We start from the raw sequence: 15,304 nt of genomic DNA, 5'->3' as shown, positions 1-15,304 counted from the left end.
TTGCTACGAAACCCAACATACCATTTGCCTTCTTAACCGCCTGCTGCACCTGCATGCTTACCTTCAGCGACTGGTGCACAAGAACACCCAGGTCTCTTTGCACTGCCCCTTCTCCCAATCTAGTGCCATTCAAAAAATAATCTGCCTTCCTGTTTTTGCCACCAAAGTGGATAACCTCACATTTATCCACATTATAGTGCATTTGCCATGTTTCTGCCCAATCACTCAACCTGTCCAAATTGTACTGGGGCTTCACGACATCCTCCTCACAGCATACCCTCCCACCCAGCTTTGTGTCATCTGTAAATTTGGCGATATTACATCCAATTCCCTCGTCCAGATCATTAATATATATTGTGAACAGCTGGGGCCCTAGGACCGATCCTTGCGGTACCTGACTAGTCACTGCCTGCCACTCGGAAAACGACCCGTTTATTCCAACTCTTTGCTTTCTGTCCGCCAACCAGTTCTCTATCCAAGTCAATACCTTGCCCCCAATCCCATGTGCCTTAATTTTGCACGCTAATCTCTTGTGCGGGACCTTATCGAAAGTCTTCTGAAAGTCCAAATACACCACATCCACTGGTTCTCCCTTATCTATTTTACCAGTTACATCCTCAAAAAATTCCAGTAGATTAGTCAAGCATGATTTACCTTTTGTAAATCCATGTTGATTTTGTCCGATCCTGTCACTGCTTTCCAAGTGCTCTGCTATTACATCTTTTAAATTGGACTCTAGCATTTTCTCCACTACCGATGTCAGGCTTACCGGTCTGTAATTCCCCGCTTTCTCTCTACCACCTTTTTTAAATAGTGGGGTTACATTAGCTACCCTCCAATCCATGGGAACTGTTCCAGAGTCTATCGAGTTCTGGAAGATGACCAGCAATGCATCTACTATTTCTGGGGCCACTTCCTTAAGTACCCTAGGATGTAGATTATCAGGCCCTGGGGATTTATCGGCCTTCAGTCCCATCAATTTTCCTAACACCATTTCCCTACAAATACTGATTTCTTTCAGTTCCACCCTTTCATCAGATCTTATGTTCCCTGGCATCTCTGGGAGGTTATTTGTGTCCTCCTTTGTGAAGACAGAACCAAAATATGTATTTAGTTGGTCTGCCATTTCTTTGTTCCCCATTATAATTTCCCCCTGATTCTGACTGCAAGGGACCTACGCTTGACTTCACCAGTCTTTTTCTCTTTACATATCTATAAAAGCTTTTACAGTCAGTTTTTATTTTCCCTGCAAGCTTACTCTCACATTCTATTTTCCCTTTCTTAATTAATCCCTTTGTCCTCCCTTGTTGAATCCTAAACTGCTCCCAATCCTCAGGATTATTGCTTTTTCTGGCCAATTTATATGTCCTCTCCTTGGATCTTATGCTATCCCTAATTTCCCTTGTTAGCCACGGTTGAGTCACCTTTTTTGTTTTATTTTTATGCCAAACTGGGATGAACAAATTCTGTAGTTCATCCATTCGGTCTTTGAATGTTTGCCATTGCCTATCCACCGTCAACCCTTTGAGTGACATTCCCCAATCAATCCTACCCAACTCGCTCTTCAGACCATTGTAGTTTCCTTTATTTAAATTGAGGTCCCTAGTCTCTGAGTCAGCTACTTCATTCTTCATCTTAATGAAGAATTCGATCATATTATGATCGCTCCGACCCAAGGGGCCTCGCACAACAAGATTGCTAATTAATCCTTTAATTAATTACTGGGCATAATGCTCCGAGACAATTTATACATGTGGGTGGCCCTATTGATTACTCCTAAAGAAAATAACACCGATTCTTTTTCTTAAATAAAAAGTAAAAACTGTAAAGGCTGGAAGTCTGAAATAAAAATTGTTCCAAATGCTCAGCAGGTCAGCATCTGTTAAGAAAAAAAGTGTCTTGTTTAAATGTGTTTCAAAGGTTTGGTCACAAAGCCCACTCTCTGCAAAAAGTAGGACAACAAGAAGGGTGAGTGAGACGGAGTTGAAAGGTCAGTGAGGGGGGGCGGGGACTGTTTGAAGTCGGACACTTTGAGTTTGTGCGCTGATGCAGGAGGGAGCAGGAAGGCGGCAGCACCTTCCGGTCCCGGCCTCCGCCATGAGCTTTGAGTGGCCCTGGCAGTATAACTTCCCTCCATTCTACACGTAAGTCGCGCTTTAATCGTTTACCTTCCGGGAGACGCGGAATTAAAAAATAAAACTAATTAAGAGCCGGAGACCGATCCCGGGGGTTGGGGCGGAGGGAAAATCGCTTCCCGAATGAGGAAGTGGGGCGACAGGGAGAAGAAAATGGGTCCGGAGGGGCCCCGCCCCCGAAACTAGACCCCCGCCCCAATTCAACACCCCCAACTCTTCCCCTCCCGACCCAGCAACTAGCCCCCCCCCCCCGACCCCGCTCTCTCTCCCCCCCGACCCCGCTCTCCCCCCCCCCCCCCCGACCCCGCTCTCCCCCCCCCCCCCCCCGACCCCGCTCTCCCCCCCCCCCCGACCCCGCTCTCTCTCCCCCCCCCCCGACCCCGCTCTCTCTCCCCCCCCCGACCCCGCTCTCTCTCCCCCCCCCGACCCCGCTCTCTCTCTTCCCCCCCCCCCGACCCCGCTCTCTCTCTTCCCCCCCCCCCCGACCCCGCTCTCTCTCTTCCCCCCCCCCCCGACCCCGCTCTCTCTCTTCCCCCCCCCCCCCGACCCCGCTCTCTCTCTTCCCCCCCCCCCCCCGACCCCGCTCTCTCTTCCCCCGACCCCGCTCTCTCTCCCCCCCCCCCCCCGCCCGACCCAGCTCTCTCTCTCTCTCTCCCCCCCCGACCCAGCTCTCTCTCCCCCCCCCGACCCAGCTCTCTCTTTCCCCCCCCCGACCCAGCTCTCTCTTTCCCCCCCCCCCGACCCAGCTCTCTCTTTTCCCCCCCCCCCGACCCAGCTCTCTCTTTTCCCCCCCCCCCGACCCAGCTCTCTCTTTTCCCCCCCCCCCCCCGACCCAGCTCTCTCTTCTCCCCCCCCCCCCCGACCCAGCTCTCTCTTCCCCCCCCCCGACCCAGCTCTCTCTTTCCCCCCCCCCCCGACCCAGCTCTCTCTTTCCCCCCCCCCCCCCCGACCCAGCTCTCTCTTTCCCCCCCCCCCCCCGACCCAGCTCTCTCTTTCCCCCCCCCCCCCCCCGACCCAGCTCTCTCTTTCCCCCCCCCCCCGACCCAGCTCTCTCTTCCCCCCCCCCCCCCCCGACCCAGCTCTCTCTTCCCCCCCCCCCCCCCCCCCCCGACCCAGCTCTCTCTTTCCCCCCCCCCCCCGACCCAGCTCTCTCTTTCCCCCCCCCCCCGACCCAGCTCTCTCTTTCCCCCCCCCCCCGACCCAGCTCTCTCTTTCCCCCCCCCCCCCGACCCAGCTCTCTCTTTCCCCCCCCCCCCGACCCAGCTCTCTCTTTCCCCCCCCCCCCCGACCCAGCTCTCCTCCCTTTTCCCCCCCCCCCGACCCAGCTCTCTCTTTCCCCCCCCCCGACCCAGCTCTCTCTTTTCCCCCCCCCCCCCGACCCAGCTCTCTCTTTCCCCCCCCCCCCGACCCAGCTCTCTCTTTCCCCCCCCCCCCCGACCCAGCTCTCTCTTTCCCCCCCCCCCCGACCCAGCTCTCTCTTTCCCCCCCCCCCCGACCCAGCTCTCTCTTTCCCCCCCCCCCCCGACCCAGCTCTCTCTTTCCCCCCCCCCCCGACCCAGCTCTCTCTTTCCCCCCCCCCCCGACCCAGCTCTCTCTTTCCCCCCCCCCCGACCCAGCTCTCTCTTTCCCCCCCCCCCGACCCAGCTCTCTCTTTCCCCCCCCCCCCCGACCCAGCTCTCTCTTTCCCCCCCCCCGACCCAGCTCTCTCTTTCCCCCCCCCCCGACCCAGCTCTCTCTTTCCCCCCCCCCGACCCAGCTCTCTCTTTCCCCCCCCCCCGACCCAGCTCTCTCTTTCCCCCCCCCCCCGACCCAGCTCTCTCTTTCCCCCCCCCGACCCAGCTCTCTCTTTCCCCCCCCCGACCCAGCTCTCTCTTTCCCCCCCCCCCCGACCCAGCTCTCTCTTTCCCCCCCCCCCCGACCCAGCTCTCTCTTTCCCCCCCCCCGACCCAGCTCTCTCTTTCCCCCCCCCCGACCCAGCTCTCTCTTTCCCCCCCCCCCGACCCAGCTCTCTCTTTCCCCCCCCCCGACCCAGCTCTCTCTTTCCCCCCCCCCGACCCAGCTCTCTCTTTCCCCCCCCCCGACCCAGCTCTCTCTTTCCCCCCCCCCCCCGACCCAGCTCTCTCTTTCCCCCCCCCCCCGACCCAGCTCTCTCTTTCCCCCCCCCCCCGACCCAGCTCTCTCTTTCCCCCCCCCCCCGACCCAGCTCTCTCTTTCCCCCCCCCCCCCGACCCAGCTCTCTCTTTCCCCCCCCCCCCCACCCAGCTCTCTCTTTCCCCCCCCCCCCCCCGACCCAGCTCTCTCTTTCCCCCCCCCCCCCGACCCAGCTCTCTCTTTCCCCCCCCCCCCCCGACCCAGCTCTCTCTTTCCCCCCCCCCCCGACCCAGCTCTCTCTTTCCCCCCCCCCGACCCAGCTCTCTCTTTCCCCCCCCCCCGACCCAGCTCTCTCTTTTCCCCCCCCCCCCGACCCAGCTCTCTCTTTCCCCCCCCCCCCCGACCCAGCTCTCTCTTTCCCCCCCCCCCCGACCCAGCTCTCTCTTTCCCCCCCCCCCCCGACCCAGCTCTCTCTTTCCCCCCCCCCCGACCCAGCTCTCTCTTTCCCCCCCCCCCGACCCAGCTCTCTCTTTCCCCCCCCCCGACCCAGCTCTCTCTTTCCCCCCCCCCGACCCAGCTCTCTCTTTCCCCCCCCCCCGACCCAGCTCTCTCTTTCCCCCCCCCCCGACCCAGCTCTCTCTTTCCCCCCCCCCGACCCAGCTCTCTCTTCCCCCCCCCCCGACCCAGCTCTCTCTTTCCCCCCCCCCCCCGACCCAGCTCTCTCTTTCCCCCCCCCCGACCCAGCTCTCTCTTTCCCCCCCCCCGACCCAGCTCTCTCTTTCCCCCCCCCCCCGACCCAGCTCTCTCTTTCCCCCCCCCCCCCCCGACCCAGCTCTCTCTTTCCCCCCCCCCCCGACCCAGCTCTCTCTTTCCCCCCCCCCCCCGACCCAGCTCTCTCTTTCCCCCCCCCCCCCACCCAGCTCTCTCTTTCCCCCCCCCCCCACCCAGCTCTCTCTTTCCCCCCCCCCCCCCCGACCCAGCTCTCTCTTTCCCCCCCCCCCCGACCCAGCTCTCTCTTTCCCCCCCCCCCCGACCCAGCTCTCTCTTTCCCCCCCCGACCCAGCTCTCTCTCTTTCCCCCCCCCCGGACCCAGCTCTCTCTCTCTCTTCCCCCCCCCCCCCCAGCTCGCTCTCTCTCTCCCCCCCCCCCAGCTCTCTCTCCCCCCCCCCAGACCCAGCTCTCTCTTCCCCCCCCCCCCCCAGACCCAGCTCTCTCTTTCTCCCCCCCCCCCCCCAGACCCAGCTCTCTCTTTCCCCCCCCAGACCCAGCTCTCTCTTTCCCCCCCCGACCCAGCTCTCTCTCTTTCCCCCCCCCCCCCGGACCCAGCTCTCTCTCTCTCTTCCCCCCCCCGGACCCAGCTCTCTCTCTCTCTCTCCCCCCCCCCCCCCCCCCCCAGACCCAGCTCTCTCTTTCTTCCCCCCCCCCCCCCCCCGGACCCAGCTCTCTCTTCCCCCCCCCCCCCCCCCGGACCCAGCTCTCTCTTCCCCCCCCCCCCCCCCCCCGGACCCAGCTCTCTCTTCTCTCCCCCCCCCCCCCCCCCCGGACCCAGCTCTCTCTTTCTCTCCCCCCCCCGGACCCAGCTCTCTCTTTCCCCCCCCCCCCCCCCCCCGGACCCAGCTCTCTCTTTCTCTCCCCCCCCCCGGACCCAGCTCTCTCTTTCTCTCCCCCCCCCGGACCCAGCTCTCTCTTTCTCCCCCCCCCCCCCCCCCCCCCCCGGACCCAGCTCTCTCTTTCTTCCCCCCCCCCCCCCCCCCCCCCCGGACCCAGCTCTCTCTTTCCCCCCCCCGCCCGACCCAGCTCTCTCTTTCCCCCCCCCCCCCCGCCCGACCCAGCTCTCTCTTTCCCCCCCCCCGCCCGACCCAGCTCTCTCTTTCCCCCCCCCCGCCCGACCCAGCTCTCTCTTTCCCCCCCCCGCCCGACCCAGCTCTCTCTTTCCCCCCCCCCCCCCCCCCGGACCCAGCTCTCTCTTTCTCTCCCCCCCCCCCCCGGACCCAGCTCTCTCTTTCTCTCCCCCCCCCGGACCCAGCTCTCTCTTTCTTCCCCCCCCCCCCCCCCCGGACCCAGCTCTCTCTTTCCCCCCCCCGCCCGACCCAGCTCTCTCTTTCCCCCCCCCCCCCGCCCGACCCAGCTCTCTCTTTTCCCCCCCCCCCCCGCCCGACCCAGCTCTCTCTTTCCCCCCCCCCCGCCCGACCCAGCTCTCTCTTTCCCCCCCCCCCGCCCGACCCAGCTCTCTCTTTCCCCCCCCCCCATGGTATAAATTAACAACTTGCATTATTTTAGCATCTTCAATGTTAGACAATGTCACAAAGTGCTTCACAGACACAATAACAAGAAGCTGAACAGGGTTGGTTAGTGGAGGTGACCCAATGCATGATCAAAGGGACCGAGAGGTAGCAAGTTGGCGGGAGAGCGGTTCAGAGTGCGGGGCTGAGAGTGCAGAGGTAGGGGTCAAAGCCTGGAGGGATTTGTAGATGAGGACAAGGATTGCAAGTTTGATGCATTGAAGGATATTGAGTCAGTGGAGATTGATGTGAATAGAGATAGTGTAGGATAGGGATTTGGACAAGGAGTAGTTTAAGAAGGTTGGAACTCAGAAAGCTGCTGAAGGGAATGATGAAAGAAATCGAGCCAGGAGGTGACGAAGGCCCAGATAAAGCTTCAGCGACAGTGAGAGTGAGGTACGATTAGAAGAAATTGTTTTCTCCATAACATACTGTAGTGACTACATAGAACAGACCATTAAAGACCACTAAATAAAGTCGTTAATTGAGTCAGTTGAGGGACTGAGTCAGTGCCTCTTTTCTGAAAAAGGGAGTCGAATATATAGAGAGATTAATAGATCTGTTTGATTCACATGGGGATTAGGAAGAGAGTACAGAGGCCTTGGGCGTGAGGCAGGTCCATGATCGAGGCAGCCAGGTATGAACTACAGAAGTAACGGTTTGAATTACCTTTTCTTGTTCCAAATGTACTTGTGGTATTTCTTAATTCGTAGCGTTGGAAGAATCACTAACACTACTTACCGTTTTCAGCTTGGGTGGGTTGAGCAGGCGACGTGTCCGTGCTCCCACCCACCCCAGCTGCACCACAATTCTGCTGGACCACAATAATTAAGGTTAATAATTTGTCACTGAAAATTGTTCTGAAAGATCGCAGAGCAATTGTAGGTAAAATTAGGAAAAAATCACACTTCCTGCTCCTCAATTAAAAGCTAACCTAATAGCATAGGTGCGACTGATGGTCTCTCTCTCTCTATCTATCTATCTCTCTCACACTGCCCGTGTTCTCTCAGCTGGTTTCCTGAGTGCTGGATAGTTGCTCTCTCTCTCTCTCGCACTGCCTGTGTTCTCTCAGCTGGTTTCCTGTGCTGGATAGTTGCGCTCTCTCTATCTATCTCTCTCACACTGCCTGTGTTCTCTCAGCTGGTTTCCTATGCTGGATAGTTTCTCTCTCTCTCTCTCTCTCTCTCGCACTGCCCGTGTTCTCTCAGCTGGTTTTCTGAGTGCTGGATAGTTGCTCTCTCTCTCTATCTATCTCTCTCACACTGCCCGTGTTCTCTCAGCTGATCTCCTGAGTGCTGGATAGTTGCTCACTCTCTCTCACACTGCCGGATAGTTGCTCTCTATCTCTCTCACACTGCCTGTGTTCTCTCAGCTGGTTTCCTGTGCTGGATAGTTGCTCTCTCTCTCTATCTATCTCTCTCACACTGCCCGTGTTCTCTCAGCTGGTTTCCTGAGTGCTGGATAGTTGCTCTCTCTCTCTCTCTATCTATCTCTCTCACACTGCCCGTGTTCTCTCAGCTGGTTTCCTGAGTGCTGGAGCCCCTCAAGTGCCTGCCAGTTTCCTTGACAAAGTTGTAGACTAAAAAATAAAGTGGAGAAGCAGTAATAATAGCTATAAAAATGCCAGCAAGCAGGATTAGCGCCTGATTCCAGTGCTGAGTGAGCACTTACCAAGTCTTCTGATTTTGCCGATGTGATAGAATATGATTTATTTTACACTCGTGATCCACATTGTAGATTGCAAAACTCCTCAGATCTGTCAGAGGATGTTGTAGATTACTAGTCTCAACTATTGCAATGATCACTCCAGCTGAGTTAGCAGGAGGTTGGAGGAGCTGATTAATCAACTCATTTTTAAGAGGCTACAGAAGCATGAAAGTATGTCGTACTTTTGTTTTAAAAAAAGTACAAATAAACCCTTTAACGGTCTAGTCACGTTAGTAATAAAAATCATTAACGCTGTTCTTGTTACATCAGGCACTGAGAGCCAGTTCTAAAAGAAACCTGTTGCTAACTCTGGATCTACAACATGCTAACGCACAATATAGGTGCTGTTAAAGAATGCCCTTCTGGCCATTTTGAGTGTATCCTTTCAGGTCTATCCTACCAATGAATTCAGTGTTCTGGCCTCAAACACTCTTCCTGGCAAACCATTTCAGCTATTGATCACCCTTTGTGTAAAGCACTACTTCTGTCCATAACTTGTCCTTCACAACCCTGAACTGTATGCACCTCCTTGTTCTCCCCTGGCATATCTGATAGTATTTTTTTGGGTTTACTTTCTCTATCCCATTAAGTATCATACATCTCTATAAGAGATTCACTGAGACATTCCTTTATGAGGCCTCATTTATCATATTGTTCATCATTGCACTTCCCACTCACACTGGGGTTCAGCCTCATTATTCTCTGCATTGTCTCTATGGATGTTACTATACTGACACTGATTGGGTGTGACTAGTTGTTGCCTGTCACTCTTATTTCTTGCTGCAGGTAGTGGTTGACGCTGCTGTCAGCTTTTCAAACTGTGCGAGGAGACAACAAACAACAAGAATTTGCATTTATATAGAGCCTTTACTGTAGGAAAATGTCCCAAGGCACTTCACAGGAGTGTAACAGGACAAACATCGATACCCAAGTCAAAGGAGGAGATATTAGGACAGGTGAAAGGTCAAAGCTTGGTCCGAGAGGTCAGTTTTAAGGAGGGTCTTAAAGGAGGAGGGAGAGGTGGAGAGACAGAGGTTTAGCAAGGGAATTCCAGAGCTTAGGGCCGAGACTGCTAAAGGCATGGCCGACAATGTTGGGGCAGGGGTTGCACAAGTGTCCAGAGTTGGAGGAACGCAGAGTTCTTAGAGGGTTGTAAGGCTGTTAAAGGTTACAGATATAGAGAGAGGCGAAGCCATGGAGGGCTTTGAACACGAGGATATGACAGCACCAAGTTATATTACACTACTCTCCAGTCAATGTAGTACATTGTACTGCTGGTCCCTGTGCAATTTCTAATAAACTGAATGGGGCAGTTGGCTATTTCCTTATATTGGAAACTTAAAGGCTGGCTTTTCCAATTCCTCACTTAATTAAGGTAGTAAACAATTAAGCCCCACAGACCAGAAAGGTGTCTGATTCCTGGTCTGAGTTGGTTGAACTCAGTAGGGGTGCTACAATTGGCCTCAGGATCAGTGGGTTAGAGAGGGGAAAATCCACCAGCGTTCCCATTCCTGATTGCCATCCAGCAACTCCTACTGGAAGATATGTGTGTGCGGGTGTCCAGTGAGCCCAGAATTGGGCTTGCCTGCAGTTGTGTAGCCTGCCAATATTATCTAGCCTCACTCATGAAGAATGGCCAAATTACTGGAGGGTGGCTAATGCCCATGGACTGCGCGCCAGCAAAGAGTCAACACCTTTAGTAGAGAAGGGGAGAAAATTTGTAAGAATTGTTTTTAAAAAAGCAAAAGTTTCACTCTTCTGTGCCTTTCCCTTTTTTTGATTTTCCTCCATCTTCTAGATGAGTCAAGTTGAGAAGCAGACCAACAGGGAGCTCCGCTCTGCACGCACCTGTCAGGGGGGAGGGAATGTAAATAATGAAATCTCACTTGCTGCTTGTCTCGCTTTATTGGGAGATGTCATTTTAAAGTTTAAGCTAAAAGAAACAAAGGTTAACCAAATACGTCAATGGGTGTTAATTTTACCCATCATTAAGTCACCAGTAGTGATTGCTGCTTGGGGAAGGGATTCTAAATATAGCATGATTGCAACAAAAGAGAAAGTTTTTCTGGATATTGAACCAGTTTTTCCCCATTGCTGGCAAAGATCAGCAGACAGTCTTCCTTTTCAGCAGAAATATGCTAATTCATTAAAGAAAACGCAGCCTCCGTGTAAACATAGTCGCATACAAAGCTGAATTTTGGTGTTAGGACAAGAATGTATTTGCTTCTGAGAAGCTATCCAATGCCAATTCTTTTGTTTTTTTAATCTCCAGTTTGATCTTGCCTTGTGTGAACTTATTGTACGCGGCCTGTCAGTGACAGGGTGAGGTGGTAAGATTAATGTAATCTTGGCTTGTCTTTTGTTGAGGGACATGCTTGCTGCAGTTCAGCGACAGGGCAACTATACAGGTTTCTCCTTCCCTCTCCAGAACTAAGCGTCCTGACTAGTCAGATATAGCAACTTTCAAGAGAAACAGCATTAATTCCCTCATAGTGTTGCCATTACAATTTTACCAGCCAAGTCTGACCTAATACCATTTAAGGGTTTATGTTCTAGACAAAGATCAGTCCTTTTCTCTTGGTTTGATGGTCCTTGTAAGGATCAGTAGGCTTGGTAGAATAGTTGCAGGCATGTAGACATATAGTTCAGCTGTGATCGCAGTAGGGGTTAAATTGGATTAAATCACACTCTGGACACACAAGGATAAAAGACCAATGAGTTAAGTGTAGGATGAGTTGAGAATGGAATATTAATTGTTGGACAGATGCCCACGTACCTGGAAAGGTGTGCGAGGCGTGTGAATGAAGAATAGGTCTCGGTGTAATCAATATCTAGCGAGATAAGGAAGCAAAGATTCTGAAGGCCAACCTTAGTTGATCATGCCGGAGAACAATAAGCACACAATTTCACTAATGAGCATGTGCCGGGGGAGGGGGTGTGTTTGCGCGACCACTAACGCCCTTACATATTAACCCTGCGCATTGACGCACTAACCGCACGTACTAACATCACGTTTACCTTCCGTAATTAACCACCTAAAGATACAGCACACTTTAGGAACTTTGAAGTAGTTTTACCGAGACTACCGTGAGTGGTCAGAGGACGCGGTTCACAAAACCCCGATGAGTTCTTGGTATGTGAGTATAATTGATGTTAATCCCATAAGCACTGCGTGTGCTGGGTTTGCATAAATGCATTGATCAATAAAGATGATTAAATCAGATGTTTCTCCATCTCGAGTCCATGAGCCTGTATTAAAAGTGAAGGATGAGGATTATCCTGAGCCCAACACTCCCGTGTAAACATTTCAACGTCACATTTGTACTAATATTGATTAATTCATATACTGGAAAGTCAACTCATCCACTGAAATAAATAAATATTTGTAATTAAAAAAGTGCTTCATCATGTTGAAATGTCTTAATATGTTTCATACAGTGAACTACTTTTGAGATGTATTGTTATGAGACCAAGTTATGACCGTGTTTTTAAAGCAACTCGTGTTAAATTACTTGGACACCAGAAAACATTTTATCACCCATACAGTTCTTTATATTTTTACTTTTTTTGTCCATTTCTAGACTACAGCCAAATGTTAGCACCCAGCGCAAGCAGCTGGCGGCATGGTGCTCACTGGTGCTCTCCTATCTGCGCTATCACAAGCTTTACACTATCGATGTACTGGAAGCCCAAGAAAGCCCGCTCTTCAACAATAACAAGATCCAGCGTATCCTTTACTGTGTCAGACGGGCGGAATGTTAAACTTCAGCAAATGGTAGACGTGGTTTTTGTTGATTTTCACCTGCTGTCAACTATTAGGTTTCATAGAAACCTCGAATTTTACAGCAGAGCAGGAGGCCGTTTGGCCCATCACACCTGTGCTGGCTCTCTGAAAGAGCTATCCACTTACTCCCGTTCTTTTGCCCTTTTAAAAATATTTATCCATTTCTCTTTTAAAAGCTCTTGCGGATAATATTTTTACCACTGTTTTTGATAAGGCCTGTGTCCTAATACTCTATGTAAAGAAAATTCTCCTAACCTATCTCCTCAATCTTTTGGAGATGATCTTAAATTTACACCCTCTCGTTACCAACTCACCAGTGAGTGGACATAGTTTGCTCTAGAGCACAGTTCGTAGCCTACAGAAGTCAACTAAAATGTCCTTATTTTTCTGTCTCCAGTCCCATTCCTCCTTCTAAAATGTTGCTGGGAGGTGTGTGAGAGTGAGCTCTTTTTTTCCCCACTATGTGTTGGTTGTTTATTCCCTAGATTTCTTTCCACTGTAGAGTGATGTTTGTTAATAGGTTAAACACTGTAGTTCAAAGTTTGAGTAGCTGGGGAATTCTTCTTCACTTAAAGGCGATAGTGACTGTAGGAAGAAATACTTAAATTATTATAAGTTACATTTCTTATTTCCTTTTGCTCCCCCTCTCCCAAACTGGTGACATCAGTGGAGTGCACTCGTTTCATGAAATGGCAGTCCCAAATTTATAACCCGTTCTGCCTATAGCTAGCAGCTCCCATTTTAAAAATAAGCGTGTACAAAAATATAGAGGAGGAAGTACTGTATTTCCCTCTCTAGACACCTTGTCTTTTAACAAGATAGTAAATCATCTCCCTACATTCCTAATTTGATAGGTTGTTATATTCCTTGGCACTAGTAACATGTTTTTGAAAAACACAGGACTTCATTATGAAGAGACTCTTTACAAAGACTTTGCTGTCTGGCAGAGTGTCCTGCAAATTGTAAATTTGTTTAAACGTTTTGGAGAATCATTTTGTGTTCATCACGGTGAAGGATGTTACTTGTAAGAATGGGGCACTTTTCAATTTGGGGCACCCAGCATCAGTATCAATCTCAGATACAGAGAGCGAACTTGCTGTACTCACCCAAGCTAGCCACATGTTTGAAACCCGAAGATATATATTAACCAAATTCATATTTTCTCATCCAAGCTTGAATCCACAAGCCCTTATCCTATTAATATTGAGCAATTCTTTGATCCAGTTTATCCATTCCCAATTTGATCGATCAGCTCTAAGTTGCTGTTTATGCAATATAACCGTATCTTTGTACTCCTCTTGTAGAACAGGTGCTCAATCCCATTTATCAACATAGTTGCCTTTTATTCCCTCCAAGGCCAGAATGTCCCCTCTGTTGGATGGTGTCCTGAACTGTGCACAATACTGAAGGTGGGGGTTAACTACTGATTTCGTGATCAGTGATGCAGTGACGTTATCACATTACTGATGATATCTGCTGTGGCAAAACAAAAATCGTAGATAGCGTATCTATGCTGTATAGGTTGACCCCGGTGAGTGGAGCTTCCGCAGCAGGAACTTAAATGGACCTCATAACTTGCCAATACAGCGCCAACATCACTTCAACAAGACAGGTTAAATGTTGTATAGTAGAAAGTATTGTATCCTTACAGTATGTTGCAAAATGGAAGCACTTGGTGGACGAAATCAGTTTTGCCGACAGTAGGTGAGACAATGCTCTCCAGAGCATAGTCAAGAAATATTATTACAAGGCGTGATATTTTCCCTTAACTTTGATATAAAGGGAAGTTCCCCATAGAAGCTATCCAAGTTGTATTTGAAGAACTCCGGAAAAAAGGTTGGTGCACAGAGTAAAACCAAAGTTTAAGCAAGAGTTGTAAAATTTCTTCCAAGTTTAGACTAGATTTTCCCCTATAATTTTAATAGAGCTATAAATAGCAAGTGTTTCATCTCGGCGTACATATTGTTACCTTTGTGAATAAATTTGCTTATTATGTAAGCTGCCCACTGGGCTCGCTGCTGGCTCTGTGAGTACACCCACCACATGGTGTGGTACTGGCTCGTGCAGACTAAGATGCTCCATGGTTTATGCCGAGTTAGCTGATCTCAGGAAAGGCGGCAACAGGGTATTACAATCGATCTCTGTGTCCTGGGGCGGGAAGGCAAAAATCGTCCAGTAAGGACAAGATTGGCCTTGGCTATGGCGCCTTGCATGATCAAATGGTCTGATACTGGATGCGTAAGCTCATGTATGGTGAATGACCACCTGTGTAAGGGACTAGAGCACTGGCAGTACCATGCTTGTGTTTTCACTGTTTTTGTATTGAATTTAATATCAAGAAATATGTAGCTCACAAAATGTGTTTTTAAGGACTTTATCTGTAATTTGTTTTGCTTTTAGGAAACTTAGAGTGGATTGATAAAAATAAAACTCGCTGTCTCATAATGTGGAGGAGACCAGAAGAGTGGGGAAAGCTTGTGTATCAGTGGGTAAGAACTTGCTTTACTGCGTGCTTTCTACACGTGTTCTTGTAACAAATTCCACACCGTACAGCAAACGCCCTGACAAATACATCGAGGGTTTAGAAGTTAATTCACCGCTAATCCCCCTTTTTTGCCACATTCGTGTTGGCAGTCTTGTAGAGTAACTGGTGATAGGTAGATCTCTCCTTAACAAAAAGCTCTATGAACAGCAACTTAACATAACGAGGAGAAACTCGTAGCATTGTTCCCTTTTTCTTCTTCAAGCTAAATTGGGAAGCAAAAGAGAAACAAAAAGAATAACAATGTACAGGAAACTTTCTGGTATCCGGCACGGACGGGACCGACCTGGTGCCGGTCCATCAACAATGCCGGATAACAGAACGCTATAGTAAAAGATACGGAGCTCTGTAAAGCAACAAACCCTACAGCTTCAAAACAATCGGCACAAGTTGCAAGCATTTCTGTAGCTTAGCAACAGCTTCAGCTACACCCTTGCACAGCCACAAATGGAGAAAAAAAGTAACTAAAAGTAAAAAAAAGTTACCTGAACCGACTCCTGAATTTTACTGGTGGATAGAGCGTTCCGGTTATTTAGTGGCCGGTTAATCGAAAGTTTCCTGTAATGTTTGTAAAATGGAAAGCAATTTTGTACATGTTCAAAATGAAGCAGTTTGCATATATTTTCAAAAGACTTGGCAGTGGTTAGCACGCTGGTCTTTCACCCGCCCGGTGAATGGAAGCCCACACAAAACTGATCATAATTCTAGACAAATTTGCACTGGATTGCGAATCTCAGAGGCTACAAGGATGTGTGTGAAATGG

General features: G+C 50.9%; 1 protein-coding gene across 5 annotated transcripts in view; it reads left to right on the top strand.

Annotated features, from left to right (window-relative positions):
- The first annotated feature begins 2,009 nt into the window (after positions 1-2,009).
- vps25 (vacuolar protein sorting 25 homolog) overlaps positions 2,010-15,304 on the top strand; it is a 35,108-nt gene continuing 21,813 nt past the window's right edge. The window contains exons 1-4 of one of the 5 annotated variants that reach the window (XM_085966436.1): positions 2,010-2,144; positions 11,797-11,942; positions 13,787-13,835; positions 14,400-14,488. In XM_085966436.1, the coding sequence (XP_085822562.1) occupies positions 11,808-11,942; positions 13,787-13,835; positions 14,400-14,488 (273 nt within the window). In that variant the 5' untranslated portion in view covers positions 2,010-2,144; positions 11,797-11,807. Of the gene's footprint in view, positions 2,145-10,597; positions 11,349-11,796; positions 11,943-13,781; positions 13,836-14,399; positions 14,489-15,304 lie in introns of those variants that run through there. The other 4 variants (XM_085966435.1, XM_085966438.1, XM_085966439.1 and 1 more) reach the window with 4 other exon arrangements.

This window comes from Somniosus microcephalus, chromosome 24 (genome assembly GCF_052327205.1).
Source record: "Somniosus microcephalus isolate GS21.2 chromosome 24, FLI_Smic_1.0, whole genome shotgun sequence".
NCBI classification, from domain to species: Eukaryota; Metazoa; Chordata; class Chondrichthyes; order Squaliformes; family Somniosidae; genus Somniosus; species Somniosus microcephalus.
This window is presented reverse-complemented; position numbering and strand designations above follow the sequence as displayed.